Genomic DNA, 20,664 nt, shown 5'->3' with positions numbered 1-20,664 from the left:
TTCTGGTTTCAGTCATGACACCCACCTGCTCTCCACCGTGCCACCCACAGGCCATCTGCCGCTCCAACAACCTCTGTGAATGCAACCTGCACTACGAAGGAGATGGGAGAACGTGCTCAGGTAGTGGGGGAGCCACGAGGGGCTTGGGTGGCAGGCGAAGGGGAAAGCAGACAACATAGCAAGGCAACAGGTGGCCGTCTCCTGATGGCCACATCGGTGTGACAACTGGCAGGACACACAGACAGACCACCAGGACACCTAGCGAGGTGTTTTAGTTAACCTAACTCTTTTATCCCTGCAGTGATCGACATGTGCAGTCAAGACAACGGGGGGTGCGCCAGGCATGCACAGTGCACACAGGTTGGCGTGAACGTCTCCTGTGCCTGTGTTTCTGGGTACGGAGGTGACGGCTACGCCTGCGACCCCATAGACAGGTGTGCGGATGGTAGGAACGGGGACTGCAGCCAGCACGCCAACTGCATCAGCACTGGGCCGGTGAGTGCATCCCCTAGGTCTGGGGAGATCTGCATGCCTGGGAGAACAGTGCAGGTGGACGCTGTGGGATGCTTCAGGCTGCTGGAGGACAGTGACGTGACAGTGTCCCCTGTTACTGCAGTCCCCAGGCCCGGCCCTCCTCTCCAGTCCTCTCAGCTATTGCGCTCACCCTGCAGGTCCTTAGTGCCAGGCAGGGGCCATGCCCTTGGTCTGCTGCCATGCCCTCAGTCTGCTGCCTGGCTCTGGCGATGGTCCTGCTGATGTTTGTACTAAGGCCATTTTTTCCCCATCCCTCTGTCTAAGGGGCATAAGCTGTGTCAGTTGCGGCATTTCTGGACTGTTTTGGGGGGCTCTGGGATGGTCCTTTGAGGACAATGCCAGCCATTTTTGCAGAGGAACCAGAGCTGCTCACTGCAGACCAGAAGGTGGGACTGGGAGCATGACGTAGTCCAAGAGTCACAAGCCACGTACCTCAAAACTCAGCTGTCTTTCGAACAGCATGTGCCCAGTTGGCTTCTGTGTGTTTGCACTCACACAAATGCCATCCTTCCTTTGTGCTGCAGAATGAGCGGCGCTGCGAGTGCAAGCAGGGCTATGTTGGCGACGGGATCCAGTGCCTGGAAGAGGCTGTTCCCCCCACGGACCGGTGCCTGGAAGACAACGGGCAGTGCCATCGGGAGGCCATTTGCACCGACCTGCACTTTCATGGTGAGTGTGCGCCGCCCTGCAGTGCCGGGGATGATGGTCCATGGAGAAGTCACACTCCCTCATCCTTCACCTTCTGGTTGGGGCACCCCTCGGGAGAGCTGGACGGTGGGATAGCCAAGGGGCCGGGGACTCACGTCTGTAGCTTTGTCTGGTTTTCACATTCCCCTTTTCCCCTACATGTCATACGGGGAGGACGAGCCGTCCTTGTCTGCTCCTGTGTGATGCATAAGATGGCCTCTTGTGGGTTTACGCTGCCAGTAAGCACTGACTACCTCGTGGAGGATGAGAAGCTCAGAGGAAGCCATGCTGCATCCCACCTCCTCCTCACTTGAGCATTGTCCACATCCCACCCTCCCATGCAGCACAGAGCACCCTCCGTTGGCGGTGCTGTCTGTGCTCACACGGGGGACCCACGCGACTGCCCCAGGGAGGCTGCTCGCTCTCCACACCGCTCTCCATACTGCACTGATGCTCCCTGGCCTTGGTATCTTGCAGATAAGACTATGGGCGTATTTCATCTGCAGTCACCCCAAAAAAAGTACGACTTCACTTACGAGCAAGCTCAGAAGGCCTGTGCCGCAGAAGGTGCTTCCCTGGCCACTTTACAGCAGCTCTCGGCAGCACAGCAGGTCAGGGCAGGGATGCAGAGGTCGGGCAGGGGCTGGCTCCATCTCCTCGTGGGGTGGGGACACGCAGTGCTTCTCCTTGGGGCTGGTCTAGTGGTAGCGAGCCCATGAGACATGGGTGGGTGACCTCCCATCCCCTCAGCCAGGCCCTGTTTGCTCCATCTACATCCATGAAACCAGGAGGGCCAGTGGGTCTTGCCAGTCACATTGGGGCGAGAGCTCTGGCAGTGCCCAACTCTTTAGGTGTTGGGGGGATGTCGGGTAAGGCTGCACGATGGGAGTGTGCATCAGGGTGGAAAACCTGGGCCAAGGATACTATTTTTAATCTAATCATTCATTTTCCTCTGCTAGATGGGATTCCATCTGTGCTTGGTGGGTTGGCTGGACAATGGCACAGCCGGATACCCCACGGCCTACCCCAACCCCAGCTGTGGGGCTAACCGAGTGGGCATCGTGGACTATGGCTCCCGAAGCAACCTGAGTGAGACCTGGGATGCGTTCTGCTACCGGGAGAAGGGTAAGTGGTGCGAGCACAGTTCCTGGGGTCGGTCCTGTTGGGCACAAGAGGCGTGTTGGGGCAGCAGGCAGAGAACTGCCCTCGGAGCATGAGGCACAGGCAGGCGGGCACATCCCCTTCTCCCTATGCCTGTGCCAGGAGGGAACGTGATGAGTGGTATCCAGAAGTCAAGGGAGAGGCGGTCAGTGTTGCCAGCATAGACGAGTCAACTCAAGTAACATCTTGGCGTTCCTTCGCAGATCTGACTTGCACCTGCCGTGATGGGTTCGTGGGAGATGGGTATTGGTGCAGCGGCAAACTCCCTGATGTACTCGCAGACGACGCTCGCTTCTCCACCTTCTATTCTGTAAGCAATGCTCTCCTGGTTCTCTGGTACACCAGCAGCCGGCAATGAGGCAGAGGGAGGGATCGGCTGTAACAAGGAGAAGTGGTGGTTTGGTCTGCATGCGGGGTAGCAAACACAAACGCAGAGGCATTTTCTTTCCAGGGCTGGGGGATGGTTCCTGGGCTGGGGAAGGTAACAGCACTGAGCTGCCGGCAGTGTGCTGATGGGGAAGATCTCCCATCTTTTCCAGATGTTGCTCGATTTTGCCAACGACACAGAAGAAGGACTGGATTTTTTCATCTATTTGTCTGATGACTCCGCTCCCAAAACTCTCTTTGTCCCTCTGAATTCTGGCTTCGCAGACAATGAAGTAAGCAAGCAGGGATGCGCGGCCGCTCGAGGGCGCGTGGAACGAATATCAGAGCCCTAGAGGAGAGCAGGAGCCCGCCAAAGCTGGCATGATGGTGATGTGAAATAGAGTCTGGGGAAGGAGGAGGAATTTAGGTCAGAGGGGACCGCTGGAGGTCTCTAGTCCAGCCCCTCACTCAGAAGAGCCATTTAGGTCAGGTTGCTCTGAGCCTTCTCCAGTTGAGCTCTGACTGTTTCTAAGGATGGTGATCCCCCCTTCTCTGCACAGTAGTTTTGTGCCATGTTGCCCATGAATTGAGCTGTCTTGTGGCCATGGAGAGGGGCTGCACACAGCAGGAGGGAAGGGGTGAGAGCCAGCTCAGCCGCTTCTCACCCCTGCTCCCTGTTGCTTTTTCAGACGCTGACAGGAGAAGAACTGAAGCTCCACGTGTCCTCCAGCAACGTTGTCCTCTTCAGCTTCAACCTCACAACAGGGACCATCATCCCGTCCCAGTCAGGATATGACCTCCATATATCAGACCTCCCAGTGGGCAACAGTACAGAGCACTCAGTAGGTTTAACCTCGGCTGAGGTCAAAAAAAACCACGCAAGTTTTCACCACATCTCTTTTGAGACTGGGAACAACAGCGAGGCTTTCCGGTTGGGTGACATCATCTCTGTCCTGTGCTGTAGGATGCCAAGGGGATCAATGACACGATGATTGTGGAGTGGGACATCATAGCTTTCAACGGCATCATTCACGCCATCGCAGAGCCGCTGAGGATCCCGCCTCCCATCGTTCATCTTGGTCAGGTGAGCGCCCGAGGGCACGGATTGGGGAAGCAAGCTGCTGAACCAGCTGGCGCCAGGCCTGGGAGCAGGGACGGGGCGACCGAGTCAGCCCAAGGACCGGCCCCGTCCTCCCTGCTCCCCCGGCACGGCTCGTTTTGGCCGGGCTGCCCGCGGTCAGCAGGGCGGGCCGTGCGGGAGATCCCGTCGCTCTGCCGCAACCGGGCCCCTGTTTTTCCGACGCAGGTGAACGGCGCGGCGCCGGCGGCGGCCTCCGTGGCCACAGGGACGCTGTCAGCGCTGTGCTTCGCGCTGGCGCTGGCTGCCGGCGCCGGCGTCGCCTACTACTGCGTGAAGAGGCGGCGGCGGGAGGAGCAGTTCGGGTATTTTCAGGTAAGCGCAGGCGGCAGCGGCCTCTCTGCGGCCGGGGCAGGTGGAGGGAGCCCGGGGGAGCGCGGGTCCGCCCCGCCGCGGTGCGGACCGGCGGGGACGGGCACGGCTCCGCCCGCTCGGAGCCAACCCCGCCCCGCGCCCCGCCCCTTGCAGGCGGACCTCTGCGGGGAGGAGGAGGAGGAGGCGGGGCCTCACGCCGCCAGGCACCGCCCCCAGCGGCCGCTCGTCGCCATCCCCAACCCTCTCTACGGCGGCCACGCCCCCGACTACGAGCCGCTGCAGGTGAGCCCCGCCCCCGGGCCCGCCCCCCACCCCGGGCTGCCGCCGGTGTGACGCCGCCGGTGTGACGCCGCCGGTGTGACGCCGCCGGTGTGACGCCGCCGGTGTGACGCCGCCGGTGTGACGCCGCCGGTGTGACGCCGCCGGTGTGACGCCGCTCTCTCCCCCGCAGGACGCGCTCCTGGCGGAGGCCGGCACCGACCCCCCCGCCTGCCTGCAGTGAGCGAGGGGCCGGCCCCTCGGCCCCCGCCGCGCCCCGGAGGGCGCCGAGAAATAAAAGCGCTCAAGCGCCGCCGCCTCTGCCCCGATGCACGTTGCCCCCACGCTCCCCCCGCCGCGGTCAGGGACGAGTCACATCAGTTCCTCACCGCCCCAAACGCCCCTTTTGCTCCATCCCCGTCCCGTCCCGTCCCCCCGCCTGGCACTGCGGCCGTAAGGGGCACAAGCTGCTCTGCGCTGGACCCCCCCCCGGCCCCGGTCTCTCGGACACCCGCCCCAGGCTCCTCCTTGGTCCTGCACCCGGAGCTGCACCCCCAGGGCAGGCAAAGGAGCAGAGACGAGCACCACCCCTGCAGTGAGTGAGCTGGTTAGTCAGTTAGTTAGTTACACATGCTGCAGACTTTTATTGAGCCTTCACGCTACACACAGCACAAAGACGTCAAAGGCCACGTGCGCACACTACAACCATTTGATTAGAGCAGCTACGTTAACAGCAATTGTTCAGGCCACCGAGTCAAGAGCAAGGCGTTCTGGCACGGAGTACAAAGATGAGGCAGTGAGACACAAGTGACAGACTGACAGGCCAGCCTGGCGCACCACAGGGGAGGAACATGCAGGAGAAGAGAGAGAGAGGCCTGTGTGTGCGTGTATCTCACTGAGGGTTGCCGGCATTTACACCTTCTACTTCAGCACCATTCTCTGAGGAGTTTCCTGGCAGAAGGTCCCCCACACTGACCTGCTTCCTCTCCCATGGCTGCCCTCCACATTGACAACACTCAGCCCATATAGCAATTGCCACAGCCCACAAGCAACCCGTGCCTCCCCCTGTGCTAATCCCCCAGCCTCCCCAAAAACCAACAGCCCTTACCTGCCACGCAGGCACACCGTGCATCCCTCCCAACCCATCACACAGTTGACCACCCATTTCCTTGCCTCCTCACTGCCAGACCCAGCATAAGCAGCGCATCCATTCTCTGTTCCCTCTCGCTCCTACCTGTCACCTCAACACTCGCTGCCCCGCAAACAAGCTGGCACTGTCATCCTTGTTGCCATCTGCAAACGGTGCAGCAGTAAGAGGAGGAGGAGGTGGACCAAGGCAACCAACATCTCCAGTGCTCGCACCAAGGGCTCTGCCTTCAACCATCCCTTGATGGCCCCTGCATGTCTGTCTCCCATGGGAGCAGCCACATTACTTACTATCATCTCCCGCATGCTTTGGGGCCCTCACAGATCACACACTCCGAGATGCCTCTTACCCCTTCTTCATCCCATAGCCATTGGCTTCCCACACACCCAGCTTTCCGATGGCATGACCTTCTCCTGTTTCCCAGGGCCAGCCAGCATAAGGGTGGCACAAACTCTCAACAACCCCATCCCACCTGACAGCCCCTTTACCCCTCCCCAACACCCTGCCTGTCCCTCAGGGCAGTCAGAAGCCTGGCCAAGAACAGCACAGCCCTGAGCTGTGTGAAGAATCTACTTTCTGCCCCTCACATCCAAAAGCAGCTCTGCCCTGTCTGGGCCTCCAGGCCATCACCCTTGTCCCTGGTTCTCTACGCTCTGGCATCGCTACTATCACCTCTTTCCTCTTCCTCCTCCTCCTTCTCAGGAGGCACCACAGCGGTTTGTATGGCCATGCTCCCCTTTCTGACCCACAACACCCAGCAGCACTTCAAGCTCACATGGCCCCAGGGCATCCTCACCATCCCCTCCATACACCTTCAGCCGCATCTCAGCGAACACAGGTGGAAGGCCGGCACCTCTGCTGACAACCCTGCATGTCCCTGCGCAAGTCACAACAGACCATACCACATCAATTACCAAAATAGTGATGTTACATGGTACCAAAGCCAAAAAATACTGACAGCGGATGGCACTAAGCTCACTCAAAAACCAGGCGTGTCACTGAACACTTGATTTTAGACCTGACCTACTGCTACCCAGCTCTCGCAGGACTTGCGCCTCCTGCACATTTCACTAACAGTTACCTACAAGAGTCACCAGCTGGACAGACCAGTCTGGCGAGGAGCAGGATGGGGCTCAGGGCTGCTGGTACCATTCTGGGTAGGTAACACTGCTGATGATGCTTTGTCATCTGTGATGCATTCACTGATGTGCTTCACTGGCTGCCCCGTTGGCAACCCTGTCCCCTCACTGTCTACCTGCAGAATCACTCATGCCATAGTACCCAAGGATACCAGGGAAGCTACAGCCCTGAGACACCTTGTAACACCTCATGTGGGAGCCTGTGTTGTGCTCACCAAGCACCTGAGACTCAGGAGTCCATTTCTGAGCCACTTTTCTGGCACAGAGCAAGCTGCGGCAGCTTCCCACCAGCAGCACTAGCTCTCCTTCTCACCTACTCCTACAGAGGACTCCCTGCAGCCCACTTATGGCCCAGAACAAGCACCCATCCTCTGTCCAGCCTGCAACACACCTCAGGGAAAGGGATGGAGCCAGTGAAGGGAAAAAATAAACACACCATCTACACACATACGTAAGTGTCAAACGCCCTTTAGTGGTAGACAGAGGTGTTGCTGGCCGAGCAGCCCGGCCCCACGTACAGACTCGCAGTGTGCTGTTGCCCGGAGTACCTGGCCCTTCACCGGATATGCACCATCTCCTCCAGGAAGGGGGTTTTCATGCAGCCTGTGCAGAGCTGATCCATCCAGAGCGGAGCCTCATGCTGCAGAGGGGTGCGCCGCGGGTAGAAGGTGAAATTCACATCATAGTTCAGCAGGCAGCTGATGGATGCCATGTAAATATCAGAGAACCGCACCAGCCGTCGAGAGAAGTACGTGGGGTTGTGGAAGGTGCGGAAGATGCTTCCAAACTGGGGGTTGAACAGGTTCTTCGTCAGCGACCTGAGAGGAAAGAGATGGTGCTCCAGATAAGAGGCCAGGGTCCCAGGTTCCTCCTCCAATCCCTTGGCTCTGGGCCACCCCACTCCCAGAACACATTTAGGGATCACCCCAAGTACCTTCCCACGCAGGCTGCAATGCAGACCAGCCTCTGTACAGTGAGACTGTGATGAATATTCACCATGCTTTTACTCTTCCTTGTTACCGTACCTGTTACGGGCAGGGACCCACCCGCAGTGCCAGGACCTGCAGTAGCAGGCAGCCCATCAACCCCCCACCAGCACAGGGTGACACCAGCTCCCCTTTTCCACCCTGCCTTCAAACCTGTCCAACCTCCCAAGCTGCAGGGCTGCACTGCTGCATCCCACCCAGACATGGGACACCAGGGAGGACCACAGCCCAACAGCTGCAGCACCACTGTCCCCACATCAGGTTACAAAACAGACCAGTGCTGGCCTGGGAGCCCCCGAGAGACCTCATGAGCAAGGGGCACAGCGCTTACCTGATCTCTTGACGTTCCTTCATCCACTCCAGCAACACTTGTTTCGACTCCGCATCTTGATACATCTGCAAAGACAACAGCGGAAAGCACCACACTGCATCAATCCTGTAAGGCTGCACCTCAGCTCCCCCAGTTTCCACCGTAACTCACAAACCCACAAGTCTGCTGCACCAAGAGGATGAGATATTTTTGAGAACGCAGGCAAGATGGTACATCCCCCGATTCCCATGCTAAGCCCAAAGCGCAGACTCAGAAGGCAGCATATTACCTGCCCCTCTCAGACAGGAGCTGTTTACCTGCATTCTCTCCAGCAGCCCCGTCAAAGCCTGCTGCCAGGTCAGGGAGTGCATGTACTGCTCTGTGTTTATGATCCGAATCTCTGTCTCCAGTTCAGGAACAATGGCTCCAGTCCTCCAGCCATGACGCAGCATGAGGTCCTAGAGGTCGGGGTGAAAAAACAACCAAGAATTCAACATAAAGATGGAAAGCAAAACACAACCCTGTTTCCTAGAAGAGCGGTCTGTTCCCATTATAGATTCTCAGGGGACAGGCATCCATGGCCCATGCCATGGTAACACCCATGTCCCAGCCAGCAGCTGTGGCAAACATTGGAGTCACACAAACTGCTCTCAAGTTCACAGACCAGCACATGTTCTTTACCTGCAGAAAGTACTTTGGGAGCCCTTTTTCCACTGTTTGATTCTGCGTGACAGGAGAGTGGGGATGCTTATGCGTCCTATGTGTGCCCTGAAAGCTGCAGCCTGCAGAGCACCCAGTACAGCATACTGGAGACCTGAGCACTTGGAGCAGGGCCCTGCCTTATTCTCCAACACAGCTGCAACCACAAGAGTCACGCAAACTTGCTCCCACCTCACTGGAGAGTAGAGACCTTTTTACTTACCGCAAGGTCGCTGTACAGATGGTCACCAAAGTAGAGCACTTTGGACCCACGCCAGCCTGTCAGCCTCAGAAAATCAAAGAGGTTACCCTGGCAAGTAAAAGGAGCACAGAGAGAAATGTGGTTACAGGCCAAATGCCTCCACCCTCACCACATGGTACTGGGCAGCCACTCCAACAGCGCTGTCAACGCAACTGGATGTGCCACCTTACCGCATGCAGATGTGAGCGCTCATGAGATTTCAACCTGCTTGCTCCCCCACCATCCAAACCCAGAGGTTTCCGTCCTCCCCCACCTTATTTCACTTTATTCCCATGTGACAACCCTCCTGTACATGCCGCAGCTTTTCCTAGGCTACAGAAAAAGGTGGAAACTCTTCCGAACCAAATAGGCAATTCAGGGCAAGTTCTGTGCTCTAGAGCACAGCAAGCCAAGAGGACTATATGGACTAAAAAGGCAACAAAAGGAGGCAGTTTAGAGGCCAAAAGTGAAAAACACCTAAATTATTAGAAAAGCTTGAGCAATGGACAGAAAGAACCCCAGGTATTCTGGGTTTAGAAGTTGTTGGGCTCAGGTAATAATGATTTCACCTCACCAGGTGCATCAGAGGTGAAGTGAGTGCTATCATGCAAGGCTGTTGGAGTCAGGACCGCTTGAGACCGTTCTCACATCACCAACAACCATCCCAACCCAAAAGATTTAAACCACCCACGCGTTCACAGAAATTGCTTAACCAAGCCAAAAAGCCAGGCAGCTTGGGGAGATTCACAGCTAAGTAAAACAAACCAAACCCCAAAGCACCAGCTAAGGCACCGCACAGAGCAGCCATCAAGGCTTTCCAAACATCCATTTGCACACAGAGGAGACTTCAGGGACCCCCCTTCCGTCTCCACGCAAGTTTTCCACATGAGTCACAATGGAAACAAAACCCACTAGGAAAGGAAAAGGCCCCACCAGCACCAGCAGACTAGACTGTGTCAGCACAAGCAGTCAATGCAAACTTGCGAGCCACTTGGCAGCAATCTCTCCAGCCAGTCTCCAGTGCCAGGAAAGAACTAGCATGCTTACCCAACAGCACTGGCCTGGACAGAAAACCCCCAAATATAAGCCAGCTCCCACAACAGCCTGCAGCCCTGCATTTGGCTGCTGGCAACACGCTATATGGACTGCAAAGGGTGCCCAGAACCAGCGTGCTGGGCCTCCTGTTGCTGCAGCATCACTGGAGCAGTGCAGACTTCCCTTAGCAGCATGGAAACACAGGGTCAGGCAGGCCTCTGCATTTCTTGGACACAACATTGCTGCTGCTCGCTTGAGAGTTGCTCATGAGGCCACCGGCAGAGCAGGGAAATGGACCCGAGCCTTGGGAGGAGGATGGTCCTTTTGCTGTGCTCCGGTCATCTCAAACAGCAGTGGGCCCGACAACCAGGAGATCTTCTCTTGAACCTCCACTGAGCCACAGACCTGTTAAATGACCTCCAGGAGCTAGCTGTTCTCCTCCCCTCCTGAGATCACAGACTAGGGGAGGGATGGGAGTACATACGTCCCCCACACAGAAGACACATCAATTAGAAAGGAGGGACTAGAGGGCCATCACTTGACCTTTCCAGTCCCCAGTGCAAAACACCAAGCCCTGAGGTCCCATTCATATGAGATGCCCACAGCACAACCACCATGCAGCTGTGCTTCAGGGGAGAGGAACAGGTCAGCTCAGAGGCCTCTAGCAACATCACCAGCACAGCAAGGCCCATGGTCACTAACACTTGGCAGAAAGAAGCATACTGTGGCACTCCAAGAAACCAGAAATGCTGGGGACAGGATGGACTACAACCAAGATACACACTCTGTCACATCCCAAGAACCACAGTTAGGCAACAACCTTGATGCAGTTGGACGAACTTTGTGGTGGGGGAGAACTGGAGAGGAGCCCAAAATCCTACCCATGCCTCCTTCTTCCCTCATCTTTTCCCTTCCTCAATGCACCATTCACTTGGGTGAGCAACCTGTCACCACAAGATGTAGGTGGTCAAGAGCAGGATTTAATTCAGCAATAAACCCCATGGCTAAGGTGCATCTTTTCTCCTAAGGGAGCTGCTAACCCACTGGGAAAGTTTGCCCATGTGAGAGAGACTTTGTATGAGCTCTACTTGTATGTTTCCAGCTCCAAGCTCTTGGCAGAGGATGGGATGCTAGCAGAGCACTTTGACAGACCCACCAGACAGGCCAGAGACTTCCCAACAGCACTACTCAGGGACGTGACCTACTTTTCTACCACAGGTCAGGTCCCAGCTAATTGACTGCGATCTCACTAACAGTTTCTTCCTGTGGGATTGAACAGTTCATATAACCAAGAACAAACCGTCCCAAAGCCAGAGGCAACTTGTTCTCAGGGGACAGACCAGCTGCAAGGAGAACACCCCAGGGCAGCAAGCTCACCAGAGTAACAGCCCATCCTTCAGACATGCTTGTCTTTCAGGAAGAGTAGAGAGATGGGAGCCAGGCTTTGTACCCTATTTGATCACCCTTGTTTCTCTATTCCCTCCTCCACAAGTCCACCTTTTTCCAACCTTATGGAAGACAATTTGGAGTGAGGTGTGGAAGATCTTTGCCTACACATCAGATTGCAGAGAGCTCTGCCTTCTTACCCTGAACTACCACACTCTTGGGAGGCCCTCCAGAACAAGAGTTTCAGGACCAGGTCACCAGAAGAGCCAAGGGAAAACTGCACTATTGGCCACACTGGACAATGTCAGAACAGAGCTCTTAGGGTGAAGGTTTCATTGTATACCGGGGCAGGGGGCATTCACTGACCTCTGCCACACGCAGAGGATGTTTCCCTGCTACCCCTTCTCACACAAACAGGGCAGCAGCAGGGAAAAACTCAGTCTGGAAGAGATAACACAGGTTCTCCTGGGCAGAAAGGCAAGCACCCAACACCCTAAGTTAACTGGCCCTGCTTTGCCTTTTTCCTCCTTGTCCCTGTTGTCCGTCCACCTCTAATGCCAAGCCCAGCTGAGTTGGGTGGAACACATCACTCCTGTTAGACGCCTTTCTGCAGCATGACCTACATGGAGCTGGGTAGAAAACTGTTTCAGAGCTGCAGACAAAAAGTTTTCCTGCCAGGCAGCTCTGTTATACTTTATTTCAGCTCTGCCTCCTGCAACTGTAAAAAGCTGTGATTGCCAGGAGAGCAGCCTTTTCTACACCTGGCATGAAGCATTTATCACCATTCTCAGAGGCTGGTTTATCACACGCTGACAGACAACACAAGCCTTGGCAGGGCTTTCCGATATAGGAAAAGACCCTTTATTCTAATGCTTACATCCCAGCGGAAGCTGAAAGACTTTTCAGATGCATGCAAATCACAAGGCTATTGCTCCACAGCATGCCAAGAGACATGCTGAAAGCATTCAGGGGAACAGTGTCCTACCAGGCCAGCAAGGGCTCTCCGGATGTGGACAGAGGGCATCTCTTGCTACCACCAATCAGCGCAGCACACAGAGCCTAGAGCATGTGTTCTTACAAATGCCCTCTAAGTATCACAGGTGCTCTTTACAAGGACTTCCATTTTTCACTTTTCAAACATCAAACAGCCACAAATGACCTACAGAAGAACCCATCATTTTCCTCTATCCTGACTAAGCAGATTTTCCTGTTTTCCAGTGACTTCCAAAACTGCAGCTGTCTTATAAGTCCCCACCATTTCAGCCTCTTGCTTCATACCCCTTATGCACCCATTCACTTTACCTCTTTGTAGATCTTTCCTTTCTCCAGCTGGTTTATTTTGTCCCACTGCAGTGAGCCTTTATCATCCAGTTTTCGAAAAGGTCTGGAAGAAAAGGGGGCAGATGTCAACTTCTTTTGATTTTTGGTGATTGTTACCCAGCAACCACAACATCTGAATTGGAAAACTTGTTTACCTATGTAACAACACATAATAAAATCTCTACATGAGAAGCGACCTTCTGGGCATTCTACACTATTTTCTCAGGGGAAGAGAAAGTGCGAGAGGGAAATATCTTTTCAAAATGCTTCAAGTGACTGTAACCATTTCATGCCAATATCCCTAACAATTCTTCTTGCTTTTCAGATACAGAGAAGAGGAAAAAAAATAATAACAATAAAGACTCCCTCTGAAACACTAAGACCAAGAAGGCTTTGCCGTGTCCTGTTCCAGTCTGGCTATGCCCCAGCCCAGAGACCGTGGAATATCTTAATAGGATAAAGCAGTCTGCAGAGTGGATGGAAATCAGTCTCCGTGCTGATCTCAGCAGCTGACAGGAGCTGGCTCCTGTTGTTCCCAAGGGCTTGCTTGGTTACCTTCCACTTGGACAGAAGAAGCAAAACAATGCTTAAGTTACTTGACCCCCATTAACATTCATGCTTGAGGGGAACATTGCTCGCTCTTGGGGTAGAAGTTCCAAACTGTGAGCTCCAGGATCAAAGCCTTGGTATGAAGCTGCTCCTGCTGCAAGCAGAGCACAATCTCATCCGGAAGTATTGTGTGATCCTGAGCTGCCACAGGGCAGAAGGAATCCAGCCTCCCACCATGAACTCTACATCCTACCCAGGCAAGGGGCTTCTCAGCCACAAGTGATCTCCAGTGCACACCTGCATTTTCCCTCAGATAAAACACTCCACAATTCACTACAGCTCACCATCAGGAGGTTTCCCTCACCTTGGATGCATGTGCCATTTCACTCTACTGGCCTACTACGAGTGGACCTTAGGCACCGTGCAACCATAAGGTTTTATCTCCTAGAGGGCCAGATCATCATAGCTCCAGGCTGCATTTGTAAGACACTTCACCTACATCCCATGAAGAAAACCTTTACCAGGTCAGCACAGCTTATAAACCATTTCGTAGGTTTACTCCTGTTTATGCTAGTGGCCTGGGAAATGGAGGAAGAAAATATGTAAAGAGGAAAGAATAGACCTCTCCCTCAAGAGCACTAATTCCTGGTCAGTCGTAAGTTGAGGCAACAAAATAGACGCAAGTTCCCAAAGCAAATAATCCAAAGAGCAAAGCGAGGACAGCAGCTTGTCTATCAGCTAGTCCCTTGGCAGCTCCTAACTGACCACAAAACCCAGCTGCCACGTACAAAGGCTTCCAGAGCTGCCAATTACCAAACAGCATGTACCCAGTAACTAAAAACAACAACAACCAAAGAAACAACAAAACAAAACAAAAAAACAAACCACACAGATATTTGCTGTGGGGAAGAGGAAAAGGAAAGATTTTGGCACACTCTCAAGACCTAGAGCCAAGAAATGGCCAGCTCTCATACACGCCATTCCACTCCTCTTTTCTTTCTGAACATTTAAGTACATTATTACCCCTAAAAATCTAAGTTAAGCCCAGACCATGACAAAACTGATGAGACTTAAAGACAGCCAATTTTAGAAACATGCTTTCTGCTTGGCACTACCCAGTCTATCCACTTATTTCCAGACTGGTCAGTTTTCATCTCCTCAGAGAGTATCTGAGAGGACAGTGGAAGCCTCAATGTCTACTGGACCTAGATTATGCTTAGAAAACCACTACTTTTTTGGAAGGTAAAAGGAGCTGTTTATTCCAGGGAAGGGGGCCCAAAACCTCAGGCCTACATGCAGCAATGCAGCATTGCCCCGGGGACACGTACTTCCGCCGATCCGTGAAGAAGTTGGGCTTGTCAGCTTGCACAATGACCATGTCGAATAAGTCCCTCCAGTTCTTGCCAACCATGTGTTTCATTCCTTTATCCCTAAGGGCAAAGGAACAGAAAAGTTAACAGATCCAGTACTCCTTTTCACCCAACACTGCATCTTTACAACAGTTTGTCCTAAATTTACTCTCATTTCAGTAACAGAGAAGAAAGTTTACAGATTTGTGACACCCCCCCTCCCCCCCCCAAGGCTATTTCATTGCTTGGAGTACTGATGTAGCACTTTGTTTCAAGCTGTCCCACCCTTTCTCCTATAACATGGGAAGTCCAAAGAAGTCTGTGATGCAGAAAAAGCTGCTAGAGGTAATCCAAAGTGGCAGCTCTGTAACACTGGGGCCAGCCACAGCCTTCCACCTTCTTCAAAAAGTGAGAGTCGATGTAGAGACCACTGTGGGGTGCAACATTCACCACAACCGGTTCCCAGACAGCACTCTCATGACTATTGCCACAAAAACCTCTAGCATAGAACTTTCAGATGCTCACAGGAGAGACTGCACTGCACAGCTCTTGCTGCGCTGTGGTGACCCATCAATGTGCAATAACAGTACTCACACAAAGCTAAAGGGACTGTTTGTAATGAGGAAGAGTTTCTTCTTGTGGTTCACCAGTCGGTTTAGCACAGCATAGATTTCATCCCCATGCAGAATATACTGTTCTATATCAGAATAAAACAGACATCATCAATCAAAAAATTTTGGCATAAGTCACAACCACATTTCTTTAAAAACAGAAACAAACCTAACTCCTATACCACCAGGGATGCAAAAGGCCTGAGTTACATCCACCCCAGACAGGCAGGTAGCGAAACACCATGGTGACAGAATGGCCTTCCTCATCCTCATCAATCCTATCTAGAGGGAAGAGAAAGACTGAGGAACTGAAAAGGTTGGTAAAAAAGGTTGATACCATACTGTCACATGGGACAGGCACAGCCACTCCAGGCCATGCTGCTACCAGGAGGTTGCTTTCCCCTGAATGACCAGGAAGCCTTCCCAGATGGTGCCTTTGCACATTCACATCATGCCAAGGACCATCATCCCTCGCTTACAAGCTGAAGGAAAACAGAAACACAAGCAATGAGGTAGCTGTTTCCTCCATTAAAAGAGATCTTCCATCTGACCCTAAATACCACTCAGTTCTTAATGCTAGTCTACCCCACAGCTGCCTTTAGGCATGCCACAATCAAGTATTTAATTAAGTTCTGCGTCCCCCTGACTCCTGTGACGGTGTGTAGGGCCTACACAGTCATCTTACAAAGAACGCCACATAGGACAAGACACATCAAAATGGATTTGGCACCAGAGCTCTGTTTAAACTCACCCAGATCTTTTTCAATCCATTTGTACATCACTCCTTTCACATGTACATCTCTAATAGCATCCTAAAGAAAAGGGCAGGGAAAAAAGTTTCAGTTTTACATATGGCATTCCAGTTTCCCAGCATGCAAACCTTATGCCACTACTGAGGATCAATAGAGTAATGACACATCCCCTCTTCTTGCTGAATGAACAAAAGCTACATTAATGCTAAGCAGAAGATCTTGTAGAGCGAGGCTCACCAACATGCCAAAAAGATCACCACAGTGGCTAGCTCAGATGATGCAGTACAAGGGGAGAAACCTCAAAACCTATCCATGAGAGCACAACTTCCTTCCTGCTCCTGGAAGCCAGCACACGTTAATGCACATGCTAACACACTGGTACCAAGGCAATCAAGACTGTGCAACTCCAAAACCATTTACTGCCCCAAAACTGTACTGGTCCAGACACTAGCTGGCTTTTCTTCCTCCCTATGCCTGTGGAAGCTCTGCCAAACGTGACCCAAACAATGGGAGCGTGGCCAAGTCAAACAGCAGCAGAGGTGAGCATCTGTAACTCCAAAACACTCCCCGCAAGCCAAGGAGGGCCAGTGGGCACAGGCAGAGCAGAAGCTTCCACTAGGAGGGTGAGGGTTTTTTGCCAAAACAGAGCTGCTCATTTTTCAGGAGGGAGGCAAGTTAAAACAGGTATTATCAAGGGCATCCAAATATCCTCTATTTTCCAGGTCAGAGGCCAAGATGCAACACATCTTTTGACACACCCAGCTGATGTTCTTCCCAAGTCTCTATCCAATGAGATATGTCAGATACACAAAACCATTTCAAGAGCAGCAACATATTTTGCAGTGTTTGCACATGCAAATGCTTGTTTTAACGGTACCATTTTCATCCCTGACAATTCAGACAGGTAAACAAATGCTGCCTTTCCCCAGGACCCTTAAATCCCTGTTACACTATGTGTGCTCCTTTGGGAGTTGCTCTTTCAGACTGGATTCCCATACTCACCACTGACATTGCTACAGTGACACTTGCACACGATGCCACAGAGTCACTTGGTCTCACAGCAGTGCTGGTGAAACCTGCTCGTCACCCCAAAAATTATTTCCTTCAAAGCTGGGAGGGAACCAGAATTTAAAACTTAGATGGGGTACAATGAAGGAGGAGGCGTTACCTCTTCAAAACAGAGTTTTAGGAGTCTCCTTCCACCATGTAGATTTGAATGGTAAAAAGGCAGAGGTCACATCTCATTCACCAAGAGAGTGCCTTATTGGAAAGAAACTGAAAAAAAAGCAAGAGCGCTAGCAAGATAACAACTTTCTCTTGACCAGCACTGGCACTAAAAGCAAGCAACACTTGGATTTGTGTGAAAACTACCTTTGCAGGACAAAGAGATTACAGTGTGCTCCTTCCCTAAACTCCTGCCCCCCAAAAAAAAACAAAAGAAAAAAACCCCAAAACAAAACAAAAAAGAAAGGGGAAGAACTATAAGGTTCCTGCAGGTAAAGTCTTGGTAGCCTGGGGAGGTGTCAAACAGGGCTCACAAACTCCTCCAAAGGAAAGCAGGGTAAACTGTACGTTCTTACTCTCAAATACAAAGCAACCAAACTGGCGTGACTGCACTACTTGGTTTACATATCAGCTTCAACCTTTACCATTGCTTTAGGGTCTGCCCTTTTGACTCAGTGCAGCGTCTCTAGCACTCAACCTGCTCCCAAACACACAGCGATGCCATTACGATTACCACTAAGAATTACAGAAGAGTGTCAGGTTTAGACAGGTCTTAACGCACTATCAGCCTGTGTTGTAATAATGATTGGGGCTATGCAAGTCCTCTCGACACATGTCTGCATAGGCCCAAAAGGATCTCTTTGCTCATGTCCACGAACAATTTCTTTGCACTTGGGTACTGCAGAGGGATAAGTTTTGCAAAAATGTTTGTGGATCCTCATTGTACAGAAAAAGCAAGTACTCTTCTGGTGAGAGCACAGGACACCTCCCAACTTTTCAGTATAGATTTCAGGCACTGCACAGATTTTCTGTTGTAGCTCTCTTCTCTGCCTACCTCAGTGACTTCTCAGGAATGACCACATCCCTCAGCAAAGGATGCAAAGACAAATGCCAGGATTAGCACTCAGTAGTTTTGGGCCTTGAGCATACCATTTTCCCTGCATTGAGTATGTATTAGGCTGTGGCAACCACCCACCCGCTCTCAAGATTTCAATTAGGAACACATCCATTTTGACCTCAAAAGAAGGTTCAGAAGACACTCTTGACAAAAGGCCTCAGGAGTCAGCTGTATCCCCTCTCCCCATTTTCCCCACCCCAAGAGCGAAAACAACTACAATAACTAACACCCTAGAAACATGTTAAGCTCTTGTGGGAAACCAGCTGACATGCTCTTATCAAGCAGTAACAGAAGGTCAGAACATAAGCTGTAATCCTTGGCTGCAGGAAAGCTGACAAGATGGATTCTTATCACAAAAGCAGCAGCACAGATGTGGAGCTCCATTTCCCTCACAAGAAGACTGAACAGCATACGTATGGGCTTCTACCAGTGGATGAGCATAAGATTCCTTAAGGTACGAATCAAAAACCCCTTTCCATGGAAAAAGGCATGTGATAAGACTCGGCTACCAAGGAAGATGCATCATCTGTCAACAGAAGTCACCCAGGGCAGCAATCTCAAGCAATTACATCTTGCCTACAGCATTAACTAAGAAGTCAAACAGTACCCCCAAACAATGCTGATAATCCCACGCAGCCCTTTCAAATGCCAGGATTGAAGCTGGAAGGCACAGCTGGCACCTTGGAGTAACTGGCTCTTGAAAGCTACAGTCACCCACTGGAAAACATCCCAAAGGATCAGACTACTCTGTAGCTGCAAAGGCAAGGGGTGGATTCTCAGAGCAGGCAAGGGCAGGTGTTTCACAACAATCACTGTATAAACCAAACTGTTTGGTACATGGTCAGACCAAGCCTCTTTGAAAAATGAGATATTAACATGAAAACATAGAGCTTAAAAGTCTGCAGAACCAGAAAACATTTACACAAGCTTTGTGACATGTTTCCCACTGAAGGACCTTCAACCTAACCAGCTTAGGCACTCCTGCAAGAGAATGTACAGCAACAGCAACTCTGTACTACAGAAAGAAACCTAACATGTTCTGAAAACACAACTTTGAATATCCCCTGGTAATGCTTTAACCTAAAGGGGCAACAATGCTGTCATATTAGGCTACTCAGTAATAGCCCCTTAGGTTTGGGTGCTGCAGAACCCACCAGTGCTCACAAGCCAAAGAGCTCACAATTCTCATGTAGTATGAGCTATGGGACAGTCGACATTTTACTTACAGATATATCCTTGTAAAGATGCACCTGGTCAAACTCAATGCCATGAGTTATGAAGTAATCAATGACTGAAGAGAGCAGCGTCATTTCAGGAAGAGAAAAAATGTCCATAAACTGCTTAAGTGATGGACCCTGGAAAGCAAAAAAATGAAGGAGACACATTAAACAAAAAATACTTAAAAAAAAATACTTAAAAAAAAAAAGGCAAAGCCAACAAACAAACTCATATCATTCAGTACCATCTGGAAGACATTCCAGGCTAAAAAAAGAAAAACACTCAGCAAGTAGCCCTCTCTTCTCAACCAAAACACTAACCTAATGCATTAACACTTGAGAAGAGAGAGGTTTCTCCTTCACAGAAATCATTGAACAAACCCAGAATCATTAACACCATGGGGTGAAGGTGGAGGAAGCGGAGAGTCAGTCCTAGACATTAACTTTTATTTCAACCCCATGCCCTCTGCTTCCCACCTGGGCTTTTGGCTTTACCACAGGTGCCAACAGACAATGCTCTGCTACAGAAGCAGCTGTGGCCCTTGCTGGAGGTGCCCCATTGCTCATCTAAAGCAGGCTGTGACACTAGACACGTGGGCACCAAAGCTGCTCTAACCACTCCAGTGAGGTTTCACACAGCAATGCAAGTATCACTCCAACAAGCAGTTTGTCAATGCCTGTCTACCCTTGAGTCACTACGGACTTTGTGGGCACAAAGAAGAACTTCAGCCCACCCAGGAAGTCAAGTGGATATGGACAATTAAATCCTGACCAAGGATTAACTCACTTTGCGTTAGGCAAGTTTGCAGCTCTCCCATACATTTGCTATTTTTATTGCCTATCAATCACAAATCTATCAGCAAGTCAACAGCCAACTTTGGCTCCAGAGAGGCCTTCCAGTATAATAAAGGTTGTTTATTCAGTATGTACCACCTGTGCAGAGGACCATGGTGAGTCTCGCTGGTAAGCTGAAGCTAGAATCAATTTTTTCATCTTTCATCGCTGAAGTGCCAGATCAGCCAACAGGACAGTTACTAAGGTGTATTGGGTTTGTGTGGCAATGTTTTGGTAGCTGGGGGGGGGTGACTGTTACAGGGGCGGCTTCAGTGAGAAGCTGCTGGAAGCTTCCCCAATGTCCAACAGAGCCAATACCAGCTGGCTCTAAGACGGAACCACTGCCAGCCAAGGCTAAGCCCATCAGTGATAGTGGTAGCGCCTCAGGGATAACATATTTAAGAAGGAAAAAAAAGTTGTGGGACACACAGAAATGGCAGCTGGAGGGAAGAGTGAGAACATGTAAGAGAAACAACCCTGCGGACACCAAGGTCAGTGAAGAAGGAGG

At 51.7% G+C, this 20,664-nt stretch overlaps 2 protein-coding genes across 7 annotated transcripts in view; one reads left to right on the top strand and one right to left on the bottom strand.

The window, feature by feature from the left end:
- STAB1 (stabilin 1) overlaps positions 1-6,341 on the top strand; it is a 66,980-nt gene extending 60,639 nt beyond the window's left edge. For 4 of the 5 annotated variants that reach the window (XM_049826105.1, XM_049826106.1, XM_049826108.1 and 1 more), the window contains 11 exons: positions 13-120; positions 302-495; positions 1,059-1,203; positions 1,699-1,832; positions 2,181-2,346; positions 2,586-2,692; positions 2,922-3,041; positions 3,438-3,590; positions 3,713-4,201; positions 4,355-4,483; positions 4,653-6,341. In XM_049826105.1, the coding sequence (XP_049682062.1) occupies positions 13-120; positions 302-495; positions 1,059-1,203; positions 1,699-1,832; positions 2,181-2,346; positions 2,586-2,692; positions 2,922-3,041; positions 3,438-3,590; positions 3,713-4,201; positions 4,355-4,483; positions 4,653-4,703 (1,796 nt within the window). In that variant the 3' untranslated portion in view covers positions 4,704-6,341. The remainder of the gene's footprint in view (positions 1-12; positions 121-301; positions 496-1,058; positions 1,204-1,698; positions 1,833-2,180; positions 2,347-2,585; positions 2,693-2,921; positions 3,042-3,437; positions 3,591-3,712; positions 4,202-4,354; positions 4,484-4,652) is intronic. The other variant, XM_049826107.1, reaches the window with a different exon arrangement.
- Positions 6,342-7,197: 856 nt separating this feature from the next.
- The window catches only part of NT5DC2 (5'-nucleotidase domain containing 2), a 30,788-nt gene continuing 17,321 nt past the window's right edge, over positions 7,198-20,664 (bottom strand). For both annotated transcript variants that reach the window (XM_049826113.1, XM_049826114.1), the window contains 9 exons: positions 19,332-19,460; positions 15,983-16,043; positions 15,215-15,317; positions 14,600-14,701; positions 12,705-12,786; positions 8,964-9,050; positions 8,359-8,499; positions 8,063-8,127; positions 7,198-7,563 (listed from right to left, as the gene is read on the bottom strand). In XM_049826113.1, the coding sequence (XP_049682070.1) occupies positions 7,302-7,563; positions 8,063-8,127; positions 8,359-8,499; positions 8,964-9,050; positions 12,705-12,786; positions 14,600-14,701; positions 15,215-15,317; positions 15,983-16,043; positions 19,332-19,460 (1,032 nt within the window). In that variant the 3' untranslated portion in view covers positions 7,198-7,301. The remainder of the gene's footprint in view (positions 7,564-8,062; positions 8,128-8,358; positions 8,500-8,963; positions 9,051-12,704; positions 12,787-14,599; positions 14,702-15,214; positions 15,318-15,982; positions 16,044-19,331; positions 19,461-20,664) is intronic.

This window comes from Accipiter gentilis, chromosome 23, assembly GCF_929443795.1.
Source record: "Accipiter gentilis chromosome 23, bAccGen1.1, whole genome shotgun sequence".
Lineage (NCBI taxonomy): Eukaryota > Metazoa > Chordata > Aves > Accipitriformes > Accipitridae > Astur > Astur gentilis.
Note: the sequence above shows the minus strand (reverse complement) of the source record. Positions and strands in the feature narration are given on the sequence as shown.